This window comes from Cebidichthys violaceus, unplaced genomic scaffold, assembly GCF_023349555.1.
Source record: "Cebidichthys violaceus isolate CVI_PGR_0920_01 unplaced genomic scaffold, fCebVio1.0.p SCAF_114, whole genome shotgun sequence".
In the NCBI taxonomy this organism is placed as follows: domain Eukaryota; kingdom Metazoa; phylum Chordata; class Actinopteri; order Perciformes; family Stichaeidae; genus Cebidichthys; species Cebidichthys violaceus.
The window spans coordinates 385,298-403,654 of NW_027176279.1; the positions used below are offsets into that span (position 1 = coordinate 385,298).

Sequence of the window (18,357 nt, forward strand, 5' to 3'; positions counted from 1 at the left end):
TGGGTGATATGTGTTGTTTTGATACATTTTAAATACTTGAATGGCCGAAGAGGGGAACTGTTGTTCTTTTAGATATAACTTGTATCCCTTAATCCTGATCCCAGTCTAAAAGAGTCTAGAACCACAGCTAGAGGTTAAAAGAGAAGAGAAAGTAAACTTAGTATGTTAACTAGGTAACTGATTCAGTAACAATACAGTGAAATATTACAGAGAAAACATGACAAACTTAGGACAGTAGACGGTCCACAAACATATGCATAAGCTCTTTATGTTAGATAACCGACCAATGAAAATTTAAACATAGAAGAAACAAAAGTACATGGACCTGAAGACCAGCGGGAGGTTCTAACGTTTTTGTAGTACGAGTGACTCGAGTCACTCAAGGGGGAATGTGGGAGAAGAATGTTTGTGTCTTGATTTGTGTAAAATCAATTTTCCCATTTTCCCAAAAATCACGAACGGAGCAAAATCGCCCCATTCACTTGTTAGAGTGATGACATCACGGTCAGAGTGGAGCAGAGCAGGAAAATATTCTGTGACTTTTACAAACAAATTGCTCCAGTCACAGTTTATACTCTCTATTCACCATTTATGGCCAAAATTATAGGAAATATTGTCACACACAACTGTCTATGGAATCCACACGCGCGCACACACACACACACACACACACACACACACACACACACACACACACACACACACACACACACACACACACACACACACACACACACACCTGTGGAGGGCAGCAGAGCTGCGCATTGTTTAACGTGAAGAAGAAACTCACTCGGACCGGAAGTGAGTGAAAGCAGCGGGAACAACAGAAGAGAGACGTGAATACTTTACTGACCGGTAACGATGAACATTAACGGACCGTTTCTCTCTCCGGACAGTTGCTCCTTTAGTACCGTGTTCTAACGTTCTACCAGACTCCATTCAGAGAGCTGCTCCTTTAGTGTTCCTCTGTCTAGAACCAAACACTAATTCATTAAAGAATACATGATCACAGTGAATGTGTTACTGTAATAACGGTCAAACATTTATATTAATGAAATAATTAAACGTATTAACATCGTGATTTGTTAAAGGTGCGCTTGTTTTGCAGACATGTCGCTCCAGGTGCGGTGCTTGTCGTTCCGGCAGCCGTACGCAGGTCTGGTTCTGGACGGGCTGAAGACGGTGGAGAGCCGCTGGAGGCCCCTGCTGGCCCCGCTGGAGAACCAGACCCTGGCGGTCCACATCGCCTAGCGGGACTGGGACCAGGATGAGGACTGGAGGGCGGTGCTGAGCGGCCCGCTGGGGATGAACCGGGTCCAGATACGAGCGCTCCTGGACTCCGGAGAGAGGTTCGGCCGCGGCGTGGTGGCAGGTGGGACGTGTATGGAAACCCATTACTGTTAGTAAAAATAAAATTTACATTAAAAAAAATACAAGAACTAAAGAGAAACTATGAGATTTAAAGTCTTAACTGAGATTTAAAGTCTTAACTGTGAGATTTTTTGTGAGATTTTTTGTGTTTTTAGTTTTGTTTCTGGTGGAATGGGCTTCCATAGAATGTGACGTCAGTCTGTGTTTACGAGTCGTCCCTGAAGGCATCATCACCTCACCTGTGACGACTACCTCTTTTTTTAAGGATTGGTGGATGTGGGCGGGACCTGGCTGTGCCCCACCTCCCTGCAGGAGGAGGAGGAGCTACGGCCTCTGGAGCGGTCGGCTGTTCTGATTGGTCTACAGGAGAAACACCTGACTCACCTGTCCAACCCCCGCTGGCTCAGGGGGCCTCTGAGGACCCGGGGGGGTCGGGACCTCTGGACTGTGGAGATCCCCCCCGAGCTGTTACCTTGACGACAACGAGACACGCGTTTAAATCCAAATAAACTGAGGATGCTAGCCTGTTAGCACGTGAAGACATGAGAACGGTCATGTGACCCGACAGGAAGCATCATCATCTGCTGGTGAAACACAAACTTTATTAAAACAAAAAAACAAAAACAAACAAACTCAACACAAATAGATCCCTCATCAATAAACAGGGACTGGCCACGCCCCCTCTCTTCTCTGATTGGCTGGCTGACAAAACATGAGAACTCTTGACGTTGTTGTAGGTTCTCTAAAAAAAAAAAATAACGAACCTTTTGAACAGGAAGTGATTCACTTCGAATTCACTTAGCCACCAGCTAACATTTAGCATGTGAAGCTAACACAGGAAAACTACAGTTCAATTTAGATTTTTAAAACGTCTATTCAACATTAAAATGTTTACTTTGTTTTGGTCTTCTTGGCTCTTTATTATTATTTTATTGTTTGATAAACAAGGTTTTCCTGCTGACTTGTTAGCTGCTAGCCCTGTTCATTGAACACAAATGTTAGATGGGGGGGGGGGGGAACTTAGTGGGGGGGCGGCGCTGTGATGTAACCGACCACGTGGGCGGAGTTAGGGGCGGGGCAGTAGACCCGCTGTGCGTGGCCTCCAGTCTGCAGCGCCCCCCAGTGGGCGGAGGGGGGGAGGCAGTAGGAGGAGTGATGGGTGAGGTGAGGGGGAGGGGCCGAGGGCAGGTAAGTGGCGGGGGGCGAAGTTTTGTACGGCAGGTGCAGCAGCGACGGAGAGGGGAGGGGCGTCTGATCCTGGTACAGGAGAGAGGGGGCGGTGCCTGGAGGAGCGGGGCTAGTCGATGAGGAGGAGCCTTCTCCTGAGGGGGCGGGGCCTGATGGAGGAGACAACAGATCACATTAGATCAGAGGAGCCTCCAGTGATGTCAGTCGAGTCAGAGATGAGTCCTCATCACAAGGCGTGGTCATCGATGACCTCATGTTTAATCTAAAAACTTCTTGTGTGATTGATAATCATCATAATCTTTGTTATTAATAATACGATTAATATTAACCAATAATGACCATAATAATATCAAAGCTTATTTGTATAACAATACAACCTACCACACTGCTGTCAGCAGGGAGAGGTGCATTGTGGGTAATGTAGGCAGCAGGTTTTGAGAAGGAAGAAGAGAGATATATATATATATATATATACACACACACACACACACACACACACACACACACACACACACATATATACGCACACAAATACACATATACACACACACATCTTCACTATATGACACAACAGAGTACAGACCGCCGCTGTGTCCGTCAGTCTGTCCGTCTCCTGCCCTGGTGGATTCTGGGTAATAGGAGGGGGGTTGATGGAGTCCTCCTGTTTCAGGGTACAAAGGAGGGATGGCTGGGGGGGCAGAAGTATAATGTATATAATAATTAGTGCTGGGCAACGATTACAATGTTTAATCTTGATTAATCTCACTGTTGTGCACAAAGTTCAATAATGAATTAAAAGTAGTGTATTACTCACTTGTATTTTAAAGTACTGCTATATGAACAGAAGTACAATAACATTTGGTTTGAATCACTTTAAACAGATCAGGTTCTTGTTAACAGCAGTATTCTTCACACGGTTATATTTCTACTATCTGTGCTCAGTGTGTGACTGTATTTAAACCTTCCACTGCTGTGCAACATGAATACAATGTTCCACACGTTTCAGCAACATGTGTTCTTCTGTCTTCATACAGTCAGAGCATGTGAACGCAGCTCCCACTGAACCAACTCATGAACCAACTCAAACTAACTCATTAACTCACTCAAACCAACTCATTAACTCACTCAAACCAACTCATTAACTCACTCAAACTAACGCATTAACTCACTCAAACCAACTCATTAACTCACTCAAACCAACTCATTAACTCACTCAAACTAACGCATTAACTCACTCATTAATTAAGTACAGTAAAAAGTGTCAGTTTGACATTTGACAATAAGAGCTGAGGATGCTGCTGATTGGTGGTCACACCTCCACCAATGAACTGACAGCTCTCTCTCACCCAGCAGCCAATCAGAGAGTGAGTAGGTCTTACCATGCAGGGGGGGCTCCTGGTTCAGGTAGGGGGTGTAGTGCTGGTAGGAGTAGGAGGCCTCCGGCGAGGTGGCGGGGTACGCCTGCTGCTGCTGCCAACAGCTCTGATGGTACCACTGTAGAGGAGGAGGGGGGGGGGGGGTTAGTTAGTAAATAGTTAAGGGGGGGGGGCCGCGCAGAGTTAGTTATTCTCTTACCTGGACTCCTAAGTTGAAGTAATACTGGAGAACTCTGCAGTCTATACACACACACACACACACACACACACACACACACACACACACACACACACACACACACACACACACACACACACACAAGCCAGGAAGTGAGACGACAAGCTGCAACAAAAAGTGACACAGTGTGTTGTTTATGTTGGTTGACCTCTGACCTCGGGGTAAATCGTTGCCATTAGGGTCATAGGAGTAAGGGGGCGGAGCTACCTTGGTGCAGACAGGCTCACCTAACTCATTAACCAACCAAGAAGAAGAGGCTGGAATCGCCATGGCAACTAAGAACAGAAAAAAAACAAAACACAATCACATTTGTTGTATTGCTGTGTGTGTGTGTGTGTGTGTGTGTGTGTGTGTGTGTGTGTGTGTGTGTGTGTGTGTGTACCTGAGCGTGTCTGTGTGCCTGCCGGCAGGTGGGCAGTTGCAGGTACACGTGATGATGGAGAAGAGGGTGAGGAGGAGGAAGAGGAGGGTGAAGAGCAAATGACTAATGGTTTCACTACCTGAAAAAACACACACACACACACACACACACACACACACACACACACACACACACACACAGGGATTAGTTCAGAATCAAACCATTTCAGGAAGTTCAGTCGGCTATCGTCGTGTTTTAAGTGAAGAGAAGATCAGATGCGTCGGCCGAGTGACAATGTTGACAACGATGGTGAGAGGGGGGTGAGGAAGAGGATCACGGGACGCAGTCGAGGCGAGGGGACGTTGGCGAGGGGACGTAGGCAAAGGGACATAGGCAAAGGGACGTTGGTGAGGGGACGTTGGCGAGGGGACGTAGGCAAGGGGACGTAGGTAGAGATGCACCGATCCGATATCAATATCTGTATCGGTCCCGATATAGGAAAAAATTCTAGATCGGGTATCGGTGACAATGTGACCGATCCATAAAGGCAAATCTATTCAGTCCAATTATATGCGTTGTGCTCTGCGTAACGTCATGCGCTAGCGAACTGGCCGCATAGATTGTTTTCAAAATGGAGCGAGCTAAAGGATCAGCCATCTGGAACCGGGCAGCCGTTCTCAGTTGTCGGGGATAAGGGATTCCGGCTGCTAGTTAACCACCTGGAACCACGCTACGACATGGTAAGCCGAAAATATTTGTCGGAGACGGCGCTACCTGAACTGCACGGTAAAGTGTGCAAACACATATTGAAGGAGATAAAAGATGTCAAATCGATAAGTTTCACGACAGACATCTGGAGCTCCGACGTTTCCCCTGTGTCACTTTTAAGTTTAACAGCACACTGGCTGGATGAAACTTTTGTGCCACACAGTGCAATATTAAATGCAACAAACTTTCGTGGGTCGCACACCAGCGAAGCGATAGCAGCTAGCCTGAAGGAAATGTTTGACAAGTGGCAAATTCAGTTGAGCAAAATCCACGTGATTCTGAGGGACAACGCCAGCAACATGAGAAAAGCGATGGACAATCTGGGGGCGCGTAGCGTCGGCTGCGTTTTTTAAATCAATTCAGCACTGTTTTTCTCTATTAGATCGGTATCGGCCGATACTAAACCTCAGATATCTGTATCGGTATCGGAAGTGAAAAACGTGGATCGGTGCATCCCTAGACGTAGGTAAAGGGATGTTGGCAAAGGGATGTTGGCGAGGGGACGTAGGCGAGGGGACGTTGGCGAGGGGACGTAGGCAAAGGGACGTTGGCGAGGGGACGTTGGCGAGGGGACGTAGGCGAGGGGACATAAGTGAGACGTAGGCGAGGGCAACATGTGTAAACATGGTGTGTACCTGCTGTGTGTAGCTGTAGTTCATCTCTGGTCTCGGTGGAGAGTCAGCAGTTCCTCTTTCCTGGTCGTCCTTTCAAAATAAGAGAAAAACATGTTTTGTCTCATTTGTAGATTTGAGATGCCACAACACAAACCCAGTATGAAAACATCCAGCAGGTCTGAGGTCAGGTGTGTTACCTGGTTGGTGGAGGGCTCAGCAGCAGAGTAAACACCTGAGGTCTGGTAGTTCTGATCTGAAAACAGGTCACATTCAGACTGCATCACATCTTTTTCTTGTGACCTTGTCCCTTAGTGAAGACTTCCAGGTAAACTTTACTCACCCTGAGTGATGTAGATGTAATCGTCAGTGTACTCGACTGACAGAAACACACACAGTAATCAGATTACATGGAACAACTTCCTGCTGACTCCTCCACAATAAAAGAGGACTTACCCTGGTCCTCCAAAGTACTGGTGTCCTCCTGGTCCTCCTCTGATGAACAGACGGGGGTGCTCCCTGGAGGAGGAGCGGGGGGGAGGGGCCCCGAGCCTCTCTGAACTCTGTAGGAGGAGCCAGTGGGAGGGGGCGGAGCTCCCATGGATGGAGGAGGGGCCACAGTGGGGCCCTGAGAAGGGGAGGAGCCACATTATATTACACAGTCACATGACGCCAAGGAGACATGACAACGAGGAGACATGAGGATGAGACGACAAGGAGACATGGAAACATGAAGACACGACGACAAGGAGACATGAAGATACGACGACAAGGTATTTTCCTCACGGCCAGTGGAGGGAAGACACCGTCGGCGTCGTCCAGCTGGTAGAAGGTGATGGTCGCGTCCAGGTCGGACGGCTCCTCCTCCTCGACCTCCGGGGGGAAACCAAACTGACCGTCTTTATTCATGGCTGCCGCCAGCTGACGGCGACTGCGACTGAACAACAACAAACGACGTTAACAACAAAAGTTTGTCTTTGTGGTAGTCCTGTTAGACTACCACAAAGTCATGGTCACCATGTGTCATGTGATGTTTACCGTGACCTGAAGGCATAGCTCTCGTAGTCATGGTAATATCTCCTGCCAGGGTGGTAATAGGTCAACTGAGGACCAATCAAGTGACGGTTCAGGAAACGGGTGGAGCTTCTGACCGGAATCCATGACACACACACACGCACGCACGCACGCACGCACGCACGCACACACACACACACACACACACACACACACACAGAGAGAGAGCGGAGTTCCTCAGACATGTTTGTGACCTACAGGTGACACTCAGGTGTTGGTCTGCTTGAGTCCCACCTGGAGGCTCCGTAGCGAGGAGGTCTGGCTGAGGGATGGTGGTGGTGGTGGTGTGGGGGGGCGTAGGGGTCGTAGGTCATGGCTCCCGGTGACAGGGGTGGGGGCGGGCGGGGGTGGCCCGCTGGCTGGAAGCGGGGGGGCAGGGCGGAGGGAGCCGGGCCTCCGTAGGACGGCGGCGGCATTAGAAGCTCCGCCCCCTTCAACCCGTTGCTGCCACGAGACTTCCTGAAGTAGCGATGACGGTGATGATGTCGCTGACCACGAGGGTCCGTGTCTGGCAGAAGAAACATGGAGACAGTGAAACAAGAAGACATGGAGACATAACGAGACATGGCGACACATAACGAGACATAACGACATAACGAGACATGGCAATACATAACGAGACACAACGAGACATAACGATATACCGAGACATATAGTCAAGGCGACAGTGAGACATGAGGACAAGGAGACATAACGAGCCATGGCGACACATGGTGACACATGGCGAGACACATTGTGAGACATGGCGACGCATAGCGAGACATGGCGACACATAACGAGACATGGCGACACATAACGAGACATGGCGATACATAACGAGACATGGCAACACATTGCGAGACATGGCGACAAGGCGACATGGCAACACGGAGACAAGGCGACGAGGTGACATGGAGACAAGACGACATGGAGTCAGTAGAGACATGAAGACAATAGAGACAGTAGAAACATGGAGTCAGTAGAGACATGAGGTATTAGACCAAACATCTGGAGAGGGGACAAAGTGGACCTCATAGTGAACGAACCCAGGTCTCCCTTTCTGGTGGGAGCAGCAACGTTCCAGGCTGGAACTGGATTGACTGGTTTCAGATCCGTTAGAGGAACCAGTTGTCTGAGACAGAGAAGGACATGTGGACATGAAAGACGTCTTTGTGGTTCTCAGCTCAAGTCAGTTTCAGTCAGGTTGTGTGTTACTTTTCTCCCAGCTCCTCGATGAAGACAGTGACAGCTGATGGGTGTGTTTCTACTTCCTGGATGAAGGCATTGTAGTACTTCCCCTTTGGCTCCAGACGCACCTGAGACAGACACAGATGGAACTATGGAGACACCTGAGGCTGTCTTACAGGAGGACAACGTCCCAGAGACGTCCACATGACAACCATCATGTTGACCTCGATCAAGCCAATTGGTCGATGCAACTCCTTGAGGGAGGTTTCAAAAGCAGGTGAAACACAAGTAGAAAGACTACAAGCACAAAAGACACATGAATCCTTTAGAGAACTACATGTACAAAAGACACGAGACACATCGAATCCTTTAAAGAATTACAAGTACAAAAGATACGAGATACATTGAATCCTTTAGAGAACTACTCTACTGCTGTACTACCAGCAGTACTGATCCTGAAGCAGTATTTGGATATAGTGGTTCCAGTATTAATGTTACCTGACACTTGTCTCCCAGGAAGTACTGCCTCCCTGCAAACACCACGTAGTCCGTCTTCTGCATCTCTGTCAGATAAACATTGATTATTGATTCATATGTTAGAAACCATCATTGTGAGTACATATGAGCTCATATTTAAAACTAAATTATATATACAATATGAATGTTTTGAGGTTTTAAAAAGGTTCCTCTCCAGGACTCGTACCTTTACAGGTGTCCTGCCACACGTCAAACTCCAGGTTTCTGTATGCTTCTCCATCCAGAGACTTCATGACCTTATAAGGAAGAGACAGTCTGGAAGGGGGCGGGGCTTCAGCAGGAGGCTGACCAATTAAAAACAACGGGTCAGGATGAATGCAGCTTTTAGGATTGTATAATAAAACACTTCTATATATTTATCTTGTACCGCGTCTCAGGTCCAGAGTTCTTATCAAGTTTAGTCCTTAAAACAGATAAAGTACTTATTGTAGGTGATCTTAATATTCACGTGGACGTTGATAATGATAGCTTTAGTACTTTATCTCATTATTAGATTTGACTGGCTTCTTGTAAGAGTGAACATGAACCCTCTCGCTGTTTTAAAGCGACACGTTATTCTGGCTTTGAAATAGAACATGTAACAATCTTTTACACTACAACTATAGTTTATTAGACAATTTGATTTTCAGTCAGGATTTAGAGGCGGCTATCTGCAGTGGAAAACAAAATAGAAAAGAACTTGAGTACTCTTCATTAACCACCACAAAACACCCTGATATGGTCACATGACATCATGACGAGTCGGCCCCTCACCTTTGTCTCGGCTGTCACGGTGCGCAGTTTATCGTCTGCAGCTCCAGCCGACTCCGCCTCCTCCCTGTGGAGCAAAACAAACACACACCTGAGTACAACATGATGTCACAGTACAGGTGAGCAGCCATCAAAACACAGAGAACAAACAGGAAGTGACGATGAAGAGTGACTCGGTAAACACAGAACAAACAGGAAGTGACAATGAAGAGTGACTCAGTAAACACAGAGAACAAAGAGGAAGTGATGATGAAGAGTATCTTATTATATTGTCAGTTATAATGATCTACAACACATTTATACAATTTTGACTCAAACTGCTTTTTTGTTAAATGTTTTTGCTGCAGGACTAAAGTTTGGGTGAATGTTGTTTCATGACATCATCTATGTGTATGTTTGTGTGCGTACCTGTGACATCGGTCCTCAGGTGTGTCATACCCAAAGTCGACGTCACTACACACTGATGGGCTGTTTCTATAGCGACGACCTCCGACCCTGAAGGCCTCCATAGCCTGACAGAGCTCCGCCTCCTCAAACCCAAACACCTGAGTGTAGAGCAGCTCATAGAAAAGAGCTACACACACACACACACACACACACACACACACACACACACACACACAAATGTTGTACTGTCCCTTTAAAGCTGTCACTCACTCCGAGCCACCAATCAGTGACCAGTACTCACACTGACAGAGGGCAGCAGAGACGGGGTAAGTCCTCGGGTAAACGATGTCATAGTGACCGTTGATGGAGCAACACAGCGTCACCTAGGCAACAAAGTAACAATTGTAGAAAATACTGAGAGATGATTTTTATACAATAAACGACACAAACTTCTTCACCTTGTCAACAAAGTCGTCCTCTGAGATCACCGTGGCTGGTTTCCCCGGGTAACGGTAGATCAGGAAACAACGGCTGCACACAAAACACATTTGTACTACAGACTGCACATGTCTGCAGTCTGCAGTACAAAAGTCTGTAGTCACTGTCTGTAGTCAATGAAAGACTTGATCATGTGTACCTGAGTGTTTCTCACCTGTAGAACTGAGACAGAGCCTTGATCTCCACCTGACCCACTGTCTCCTGAAAACACACCCCACCTGTTACACACACCGCTTGTTACACATACACACCCCGCCTGTTACACACACACACCGCTTGTTACACATACACACCCCGCCTGTTATACACACACACACACACACACACACACACACCGCTTGTTACACATACACACCCCGCCTGTCTGTCTCACACACACACACACACACACACACACACACACACACACACACACACACACACACACACACACACACACACACACACACACACACACTCACCTTAGGGTCCTCCAGACGCTCCAGATATTTCTCAAAAGAACCTTCAACAAACTGAAAGAGTAAACAACCTGGTTAACTAGTGGGTTAGTGTAGGTTAACTAACTGGTTAGTGCCCGTCAACTAGCCGGTCAGTGTCTGTGTGTTATCATAATTATGCAGACGACACACAAATCTACATAACTATATCACCAGCCGACTATAATCCCATACAGGGGCTGCTAAATGCATTGAACAAATCAACAACTGGATGAGCCAGAATTTTCTTCAATTAAACAAAGATAAAACAGAAGTAATTGGTTTTGGTATCGAGGACGAACGATTGAAAGCTTCAATCACTGACATTAAAAACCACAAACCAAGCCAGAAGTCTAGGTGTAGTTATGGATTCAGACCTCAACCTGAACTGCCACATCAAGACAATCACAAAACCAGCGTCCTATCACCTGAAGAACATATCAAGGACTAGAGGACTTATGTCTCAACGTGTCCATCATTTATCTTCAGTAGACTGGACTACTGTAACGGTGTGTTTACAGGTCTCTGTAAAAAGTCAATCAGAATGCTGCAGCTGATTCAGAGTCCTCACTAAGACCAAGAAAGTGGATCACATCACTCCAGTTCTGAGGTCTTCACTGGCTTCCTGTCCAACAAAGAACTGACTTTAAAATCCTGCTGTTGGTTTATAAAGCACTGAATGGTTTAGGGATCTGCTGCTATCTTATGAACCATCCCGACCCCTCGGGTGGTCTGGGACCGGTCTACTTTCTGTTCCCAGAGTCAGAACTAAACATGGAGAAGCAGCGTTCAGTTCTTCTACTCCACATATCTGGAACAAAGTCCCAGAAAGCTGCAGGTCTGCTGAGACCCTCAGCTCCTTTAGATCCAGACTGAAGACTTTTCTGTTTGCTGCTGCCTTTAATAACTGAACCAGATTCAAGGATATTAATCAACCTCCTGCATTTTAATACTGTATTTTATTTCTTAAACTGCGTCTTAGTGTTTTAATGACTGTTTTTAATGTTTCTAGGAATGTTCTTAATTGTTTTTAAATCTTTTCTTTTGTCTTGTGTTTTGATGCTTTTAATGGTTTTATGTGAAGCACTTTGAATTACCTTGTTGTTGAAATGTGCTATACAACTAAACTTGCCTTGCCTGTCCACGAGCCGGTCAATATCTGTCCACTAGCCGGTCAGTGCCTGTCAACTAGCCGGTCAGTGCCTGTCCACTAGCCGGTCAGTGCCTGTCAACTAGCCGGTCAGTGTCTGTCAACTAGCCGTTCAGTGTCTGTCAATTAGCCGGTCAGTGCCTGTCCACTAGCCGGTCAATATCTGTCCACTAGCCGGTCAGTGCCTGTCCACTAGCCGGTCAATGCCTGTCCACTGACCGGTCAGTGTCTGTCAACTAGCCGGTCAGTGCCTGTCCACTAGCCGGTCAGTATCTGTCCACTAGCCGGTCAGTGCCTGTCCACTAGCCAGTCAGTGTCTGTCAACTAGCCGGTCAGTGCCTGTCAACTAGCCGGTCAGTGCCTGTCAACATCTGTCCACTAGCCGGTCAGTGCCTGTCCACTAGCCGGTCAGTGCCTGTCCACTAGCCGGTCAATGCCTGTCCACTAGCCGGTCAGTGCCTGTCAACATCTGTCAACTAGCCGGTCAGTGCCTGTCCACTAGCCGGTCAGTGCCTGTCAACTAGCCGGTCAGTGCCTGTCCACTAGCCGGTCAGTATCTGTCCACTAGCCTGTCAACTAGCCGGTCAGTGCCTGTCCACTAGCCGGTCAGTGCCTGTCCACTAGCCGGTCAGTATCTGTCCACTAGCCTGTCAACTAGCCGGTCAGTGCCTGTCAACTAGCCGGTCAGTGCCTGTCCACTAGCCGGTCAGTATCTGTCCACTAGCCTGTCAACTAGCCGGTCAGTGCCTGTCCACCAGTCGGTCAGTGCCTGTTCACTAGCCGGTCAGTGTCTGTCAACTAGCCGGTTAGTGTCTGTTTACCAGCAGGTTAGTGTATGTTAATTAACTAGTAAGTGTCTGTTAACTAGCTAGTTAATGATGTAACATACCGGTTCAAAGTTGCATCTGTTGGCTCTCATGAAGTCGGCGCAGTCCTGACGGATCCTCTGATGGTAGTTCTGAGAGTAATACAACTACACACACACACACACACACACACACACACACACACACAGGTAGTTGACACCAGATGTGCTGAGTAGTACAGGTGTGTAGCACACAAACACACACACACACACACACACACACACACACACACACACACACATATATACACACACACACACACACACACACACACACACACACACACATATACATACATACATACATATATACACACACACATATACACATATATACATATACATATATATATATACACACCGTATTTTCCGCACTATAAGGCGCACCGGATTATAAGGCGCACCTTCAATGAATGGCCTATTTTAGAACTGTTTTTATATATAGGGCGCACCGGATTATAAGGCGCATAGAATAGAAGCTACTACAGTCAAACGTTTGACTGGGGTTGCATTATGCATCCACTAGATGGAGCTGTGCTAAAGGGAATGTCAACAAAACAGTCAGATAAATCATTCAGTCAAACTCAGTCAAGCGGTAAGCACAGTACCGGTGTTTACCGCTATTACTTCGGCGACGCCCCTGACTACGGTAGCCGTAATGCTGCAAGCGGTGCGGCTTTGTAGTTTACCAGTCGTACTGAAACATTTTGACAGAGCGCCGTGTACAACCAGTATGGATCAACCAATTAACCAATTGATCCATATATAAGGCGCTCCGGATTACAAGGCGCACTGTCGTTTTTTGAGAAAATTAAAGGCTTTTAAGTGCGCCTTATAGTGCGGAAAATACGGTGTGTGTGTATATATATATATATATATATATATATATATATATACATATATACATATATACAGTTGTGGTCAAAAGTTTACATACACTTGTAAAGAACATAATGTCATGGCTCTCTTGAGTTTCCAGTTATTTCTACAACTCTGATTTTTCTCTGATAGAGTGATTGGAACAGATACTTCTTTGTCACAAAAAACATTCATGAAGTTTGGTTCTTTCATGACTTTATTATGGGTTAACAGAAAAAGTGATCAAATCTGCTGGGTCAAAAATATACATACAGCAACATGAATTAGCAATTTTGGTGACTTAGAAAGTTGTGTCAATGAAATGAGCTTCATAGCATGGCCTCTTAACTTCTTGTGAGTGATTATGAGTGACTACAGCTGGTGACTTCTCTGAGGCCATTTAAATAGGGCTCATTGGATACAAACGCCCACAAACGCTACAATGGGAAAGTCAAAGGAGCTCAGCATGGATCTGAAAAAGCGAATCATTGACTTGAACAAGTCAGGAAAGTCACTTGGAGCCATTTCAAAGCAGCTGCAGGTCCCAAGAGCAACAGTGCAAACAATTGTTTGTAAGTATAAAGTGCATGGCACTGTTTTGTCACTGCCACGATCAGGAAGAAAACGCAAGCTATCACCTGCTGCTGAGAGAAAATTGGTCAGGAGGGTGAAGAGTCAACCGAGAACCACCAAAAAGCAGATCTGCCAAGAATTAGAAGCTGCTGGAACACAGGTGTCAGTGTCCACAGTCAAGCGTGTTTTGCATCTCCATGGACTGAGAGGCTGCCGTGCAAGAAGGAAGCCCTCGCTCCAAAAGCGGCACCTTAAGGCTCGACTGAAGTTTGCTGCTGATCACGTGGACAAAGATAAGACCTTCTGGAGGAAAGTTCTGTGGTCAGACGAAACAAAAATCAACTGTTTGGCCACAATGCCCAGCAATATGTTTGGAGGAGAAAAGGTGAGGCCTTTAACCCCAAGAACACCATGCCTACCGTCAAGCACGGTGGTGGTAGTATTATGCTGTGGGGCTGTTTTGCTGCCAATGGAACTGGTGCTTTACAGAGAGGAAATGGGATAATGAAGAAGGAGGATTACCTTCAAATTGTTCAAGATAACCTAAAATCATCAGCCCGAAGGTTGGGTCTTGGGCGCAGTTGGGTGTTCCAACAGGACAATGACTCCAAACGCACATCAAAAGTGGTAATGGAATGGCTAAATCAGGCTAGAATTAGGGTTTTAGAATGGCCTTCCTAAAATCCCATTGAGAACATGTGGACAATGCTGAAGAAACAAGTCCATGTTAGAAAGCCATCAAATTTAACTGAACTGCACCAATTCTGTCAAGAGGAGTGGTCAAAGATTCAACGAGAAGCTTGCCAGAAGCTTGTGGATGGCTACCAAAAGCGCCTAATTGAAGTGAAAATGGCCAAGGGACATGTAACCAAATATTAGCACTGCTGTATGTATATTTTTGACCCAGCAGATTTGATCACTTTTTCTGTTAACCCATAATAAAGTCATGAAAGAACCAAACTTCATGAATGTTTTTTGTGACAAAGAAGTATCTGTTCCAATCACTCTATGAGAGAAAAATCAGAGTTGTAGAAATAACTGGAAACTCAAGAGAGCCATGACATTATGTTCTTTACAAGTGTATGTAAACTTTTGACCACAACTGTATACACACGCACGCACGCGCGCGCGCTAGCGCCGCTCTGACCCCCCCCCCCCCCCCCCCCCCCCCCCCCCCCCCCCCCTAAACGGACTCACCTGTTCGGACACGGCTCTGAACAGACTGGACGCGTCTCGCGCCACCATCTTCCGGTAGAGGCCTAGACTGCACAGGTACTCGTCCATGCTGACGAAGTACTTCTTCAGGCCTTTCTGCATCCCGGTACTCACGGTAAACTCGGTAAACACTCGCTCCGGTTTCAGACGCCGCTGCACGAGCCGCTGCCGTCTTCTTCTTCTTCTTCTTCTTTAAATTTGATTGGCGGGTCGCAACCAACTTGAATAGGTGCATACCGCCACCTACTGTACCGGAGTGTGCAGTTTCAGAGTAAAAGTTTCATTACTGTTCTTAAAAAAATAATTAAATAAATTCAAACGCATAAATAAATACATAATACTACTAATAATATTTACCTAATCAACACCTGCTAACAACTAAATTCTACGGTCTAATCCCGTTTCTTTAAGAAATCTCAATAGTGCCCTGCAACACTCACGCCATTCTTCGTCCACTACAAGAACTCCCTCCAAACTCCACCTCCGTCCCAATTGACGAATTTTTTTGCTTCAAGATGTTCCTTTCTGAATTGTATCTTCGACATTTTAGGATAACATGCTCCACGTCTTCAGTGACATTACAAACAGTACACTTATCTGAATCCCTTTTTGCCATTAAATACAGCGTTGAGTTAAGTCCTGTATGTCCGAATCTTAACCTCGATATTATTACCTCCTCTCTTCTATACTTCCCTTTGTATGTCTTCACATTTATGGATTTTTGAACGTTATAATAATGTCTTCCTTTGTTGTCGTTGTCCCACTTCTTCTGCCATAAATCCCGTACTGCCTCTCTTATTAATGCTTTGGCTTCCCCCTTCCCAAAAGGAATATTCAATATTTGCTCTTCTTTTAGTTTTAGTGCTCTCTTTGCAATCATATCTGCTCTCTCATTGCCCTCCACTCCTACATGAGCAGGAACCCAACAAAATTTAACAATTATTCCCAGTCTTTGAAGTCTCAACATGATCAGAGATATTTCCATCACTAAATCCTCTCTTATTGCTTGTTTTGACTTTAGGCTGTTTAAAGCTGCAGCAGAATCTGAACAGATGAGCGCTCTCTCAGGCCTGACCTCTTCTACCCATTGCAGTCCCAAGATGATTGCAGTCATTTCAGCTGTGAACACAGACAGTCTGTCATTAATTCGTTTACATAAGGTCACACTGAATTCTGGAATGAAAACCCCTGATCCTACGTGTCCATTCCCGTTGTCTTTAGATCCATCTGTATAAATCTGCAGATAGTTATAATAATTATTGTTGATGTATACTTGAGTCTGATGTCCAATGTCATAGGAGTTTCTTTCCATCCATTTGTTCCTCTGTTCTATGAGTGATAAATCTACATTGTGAACTGGTAATATCCAAGGAGGAACATTTCCCCACATTGCATTGGGACCATACTGTAACCCATTTAAACCATATTCTTTGGCTATTGCACTGACTGTCCAACCAAACCCTTTGCCTTTAATTCGGGTGTATTCCCAGCATTCACACAGCACATTAGTTGTGGGAAGTTCCTCTCCTGATCCCTTTAGCTTCACCCAATATGCCAGAGCTAGTTTTGAACGTCTTAAGCTCAATGGCAGTTCGTCAGCTTCCACTAGAAGAGCGTTGTTTGGGGTAGATTTAATTGCACCCAAGCTAAGTCTCAGAGCTCTGAACTGAATTATATCTAACTTTTCTAATGTGCTCTTAGCAGCTGCTCCATACACCATACATCCATAATCTATACTTGATTGTATAATGGCCCTATAGATATCCATTAGTGACCGTTTGTCTGCTCCCCATTCATGACCAGAAACTGCTCTCATAACATTAAGCACCTTTTTACATTTAGTTTCGATATGCTTAATATGAGTTCTCCACAAACATTTTTCATCAAACCATAAACCTAAATATTTAAACTCTGCCACCCTCTCCATACTTTGTCCATATAATTTAAGATGAGTATTGTTTATATTTCTCTTTCTGGTAATTATCATGTAGCAGGACTTAGCAACAGGCATCTTAAACCCCCAGTCATATGACCATTTTTCAACATTAAATATAGCCTTTTGGATGCTACTGATCACTTGTCTAATATGTTTTCCCCTTTTCCATATCGCTCCATCATCAGCATAGAGTAAGGAGCCAATATTTCTGTCAATATCCATAAAGATGTCATTTATCATAATATTAAATAATATAGGGCTAATAACACTACCTTGAGGGATCCCATTTTCAATATTGAATTCATCTGAAACAGCATCTCCAACTTTTACCTTGAATGATCGACTTGACAAGAAATCCAATATCCAGTTATACATCCTTCCACCAATACCTATTCTATACATTTTAATCAGTAGACCCTCTCCACATGGAGTCATATGCTTTCTCTATATCAAAATAAACTATAGCCATAATCTCCTTCATACTTATTGCTTTCTCTGCCTCGTTACTGACTTTTATTAAAGCGTCAAGTGTCGATCTACCTTTACGAAAACCATTCTGAGATTTATTTAGCAAGCCCCTTTGTTCTATAAAATAAGTTAATCTGCGCGTAACTATCTTTTCCATCCACTTGCACAAGTGAGATGTCAGTGCTATTGGTCTGTAATTGCCAGCATTTGCTAGGTCTTTACCAGGTTTACCAAAAGGTAGAATCAAAGCACTCTTCCAGCTGCTTGGCATTACACCTTCCCTCCAAATCTTATTAAATAATTTTAGAATTATTTCCAAGGCTTCTTCTGGTAATTGTCTAAACATAGCGTAGCATAGTTGGTCTTGACCTGGAGCAGTATACCCACTTCCCTCCAACGCTGTTTTCAGCTCCTGTATTGTAAACTCCATATCTAGAGGTGTTCCTTCATTGACCTTTTTCTTTTTAACTTCTGTATTTGCTGCTAAAAT

The 18,357-nt window shown here is 45.4% G+C and overlaps 2 protein-coding genes across 6 annotated transcripts; one reads left to right on the forward strand and one right to left on the reverse strand.

The window, feature by feature from the left end:
- Positions 1–758: 758 nt before the first annotated feature.
- Positions 759–1,982, forward strand: LOC137868523 (protein EOLA1-like). The gene is given in 3 exon segments (XM_068705354.1): positions 759–855; positions 1,109–1,372; positions 1,637–1,982. Coding segments are annotated over 2 exon segments (474 nt in total). The 5' UTR covers positions 759–855; positions 1,109–1,110; the 3' UTR covers positions 1,849–1,982.
- On the reverse strand, positions 1,969–15,623 carry LOC137868522 (UDP-N-acetylglucosamine transferase subunit ALG13-like). Of its 5 annotated transcripts, none has more exons than XM_068705350.1 (25): positions 15,446–15,623; positions 12,842–12,925; positions 10,788–10,838; positions 10,481–10,527; positions 10,287–10,359; positions 10,130–10,211; positions 9,850–10,015; positions 9,445–9,508; positions 8,858–8,975; positions 8,653–8,717; positions 8,182–8,282; positions 8,013–8,098; positions 7,222–7,495; positions 6,952–7,056; positions 6,700–6,850; positions 6,370–6,541; positions 6,257–6,292; positions 6,114–6,169; positions 5,938–6,006; positions 4,556–4,673; positions 4,329–4,448; positions 4,135–4,175; positions 3,939–4,053; positions 3,143–3,247; positions 1,969–2,708 (listed from the first exon to the last, which is right to left on the reverse strand). In XM_068705350.1, exons 1-25 carry the CDS (start codon positions 15,563–15,565, stop codon positions 2,392–2,394), a joined length of 2,736 nt encoding a protein of 911 aa, XP_068561451.1. In that variant the 5' UTR covers positions 15,566–15,623; the 3' UTR covers positions 1,969–2,391. The 5 variants fall into 5 exon arrangements, with proteins under 5 accessions (XP_068561451.1, XP_068561450.1, XP_068561453.1 ...); XM_068705349.1 differs by having other exon boundaries at positions 6,952–7,059; XM_068705352.1 differs by lacking the exon at positions 10,788–10,838 and having other exon boundaries at positions 6,952–7,059.
- Between the last annotated feature and the right edge of the window lie 2,734 nt (positions 15,624–18,357).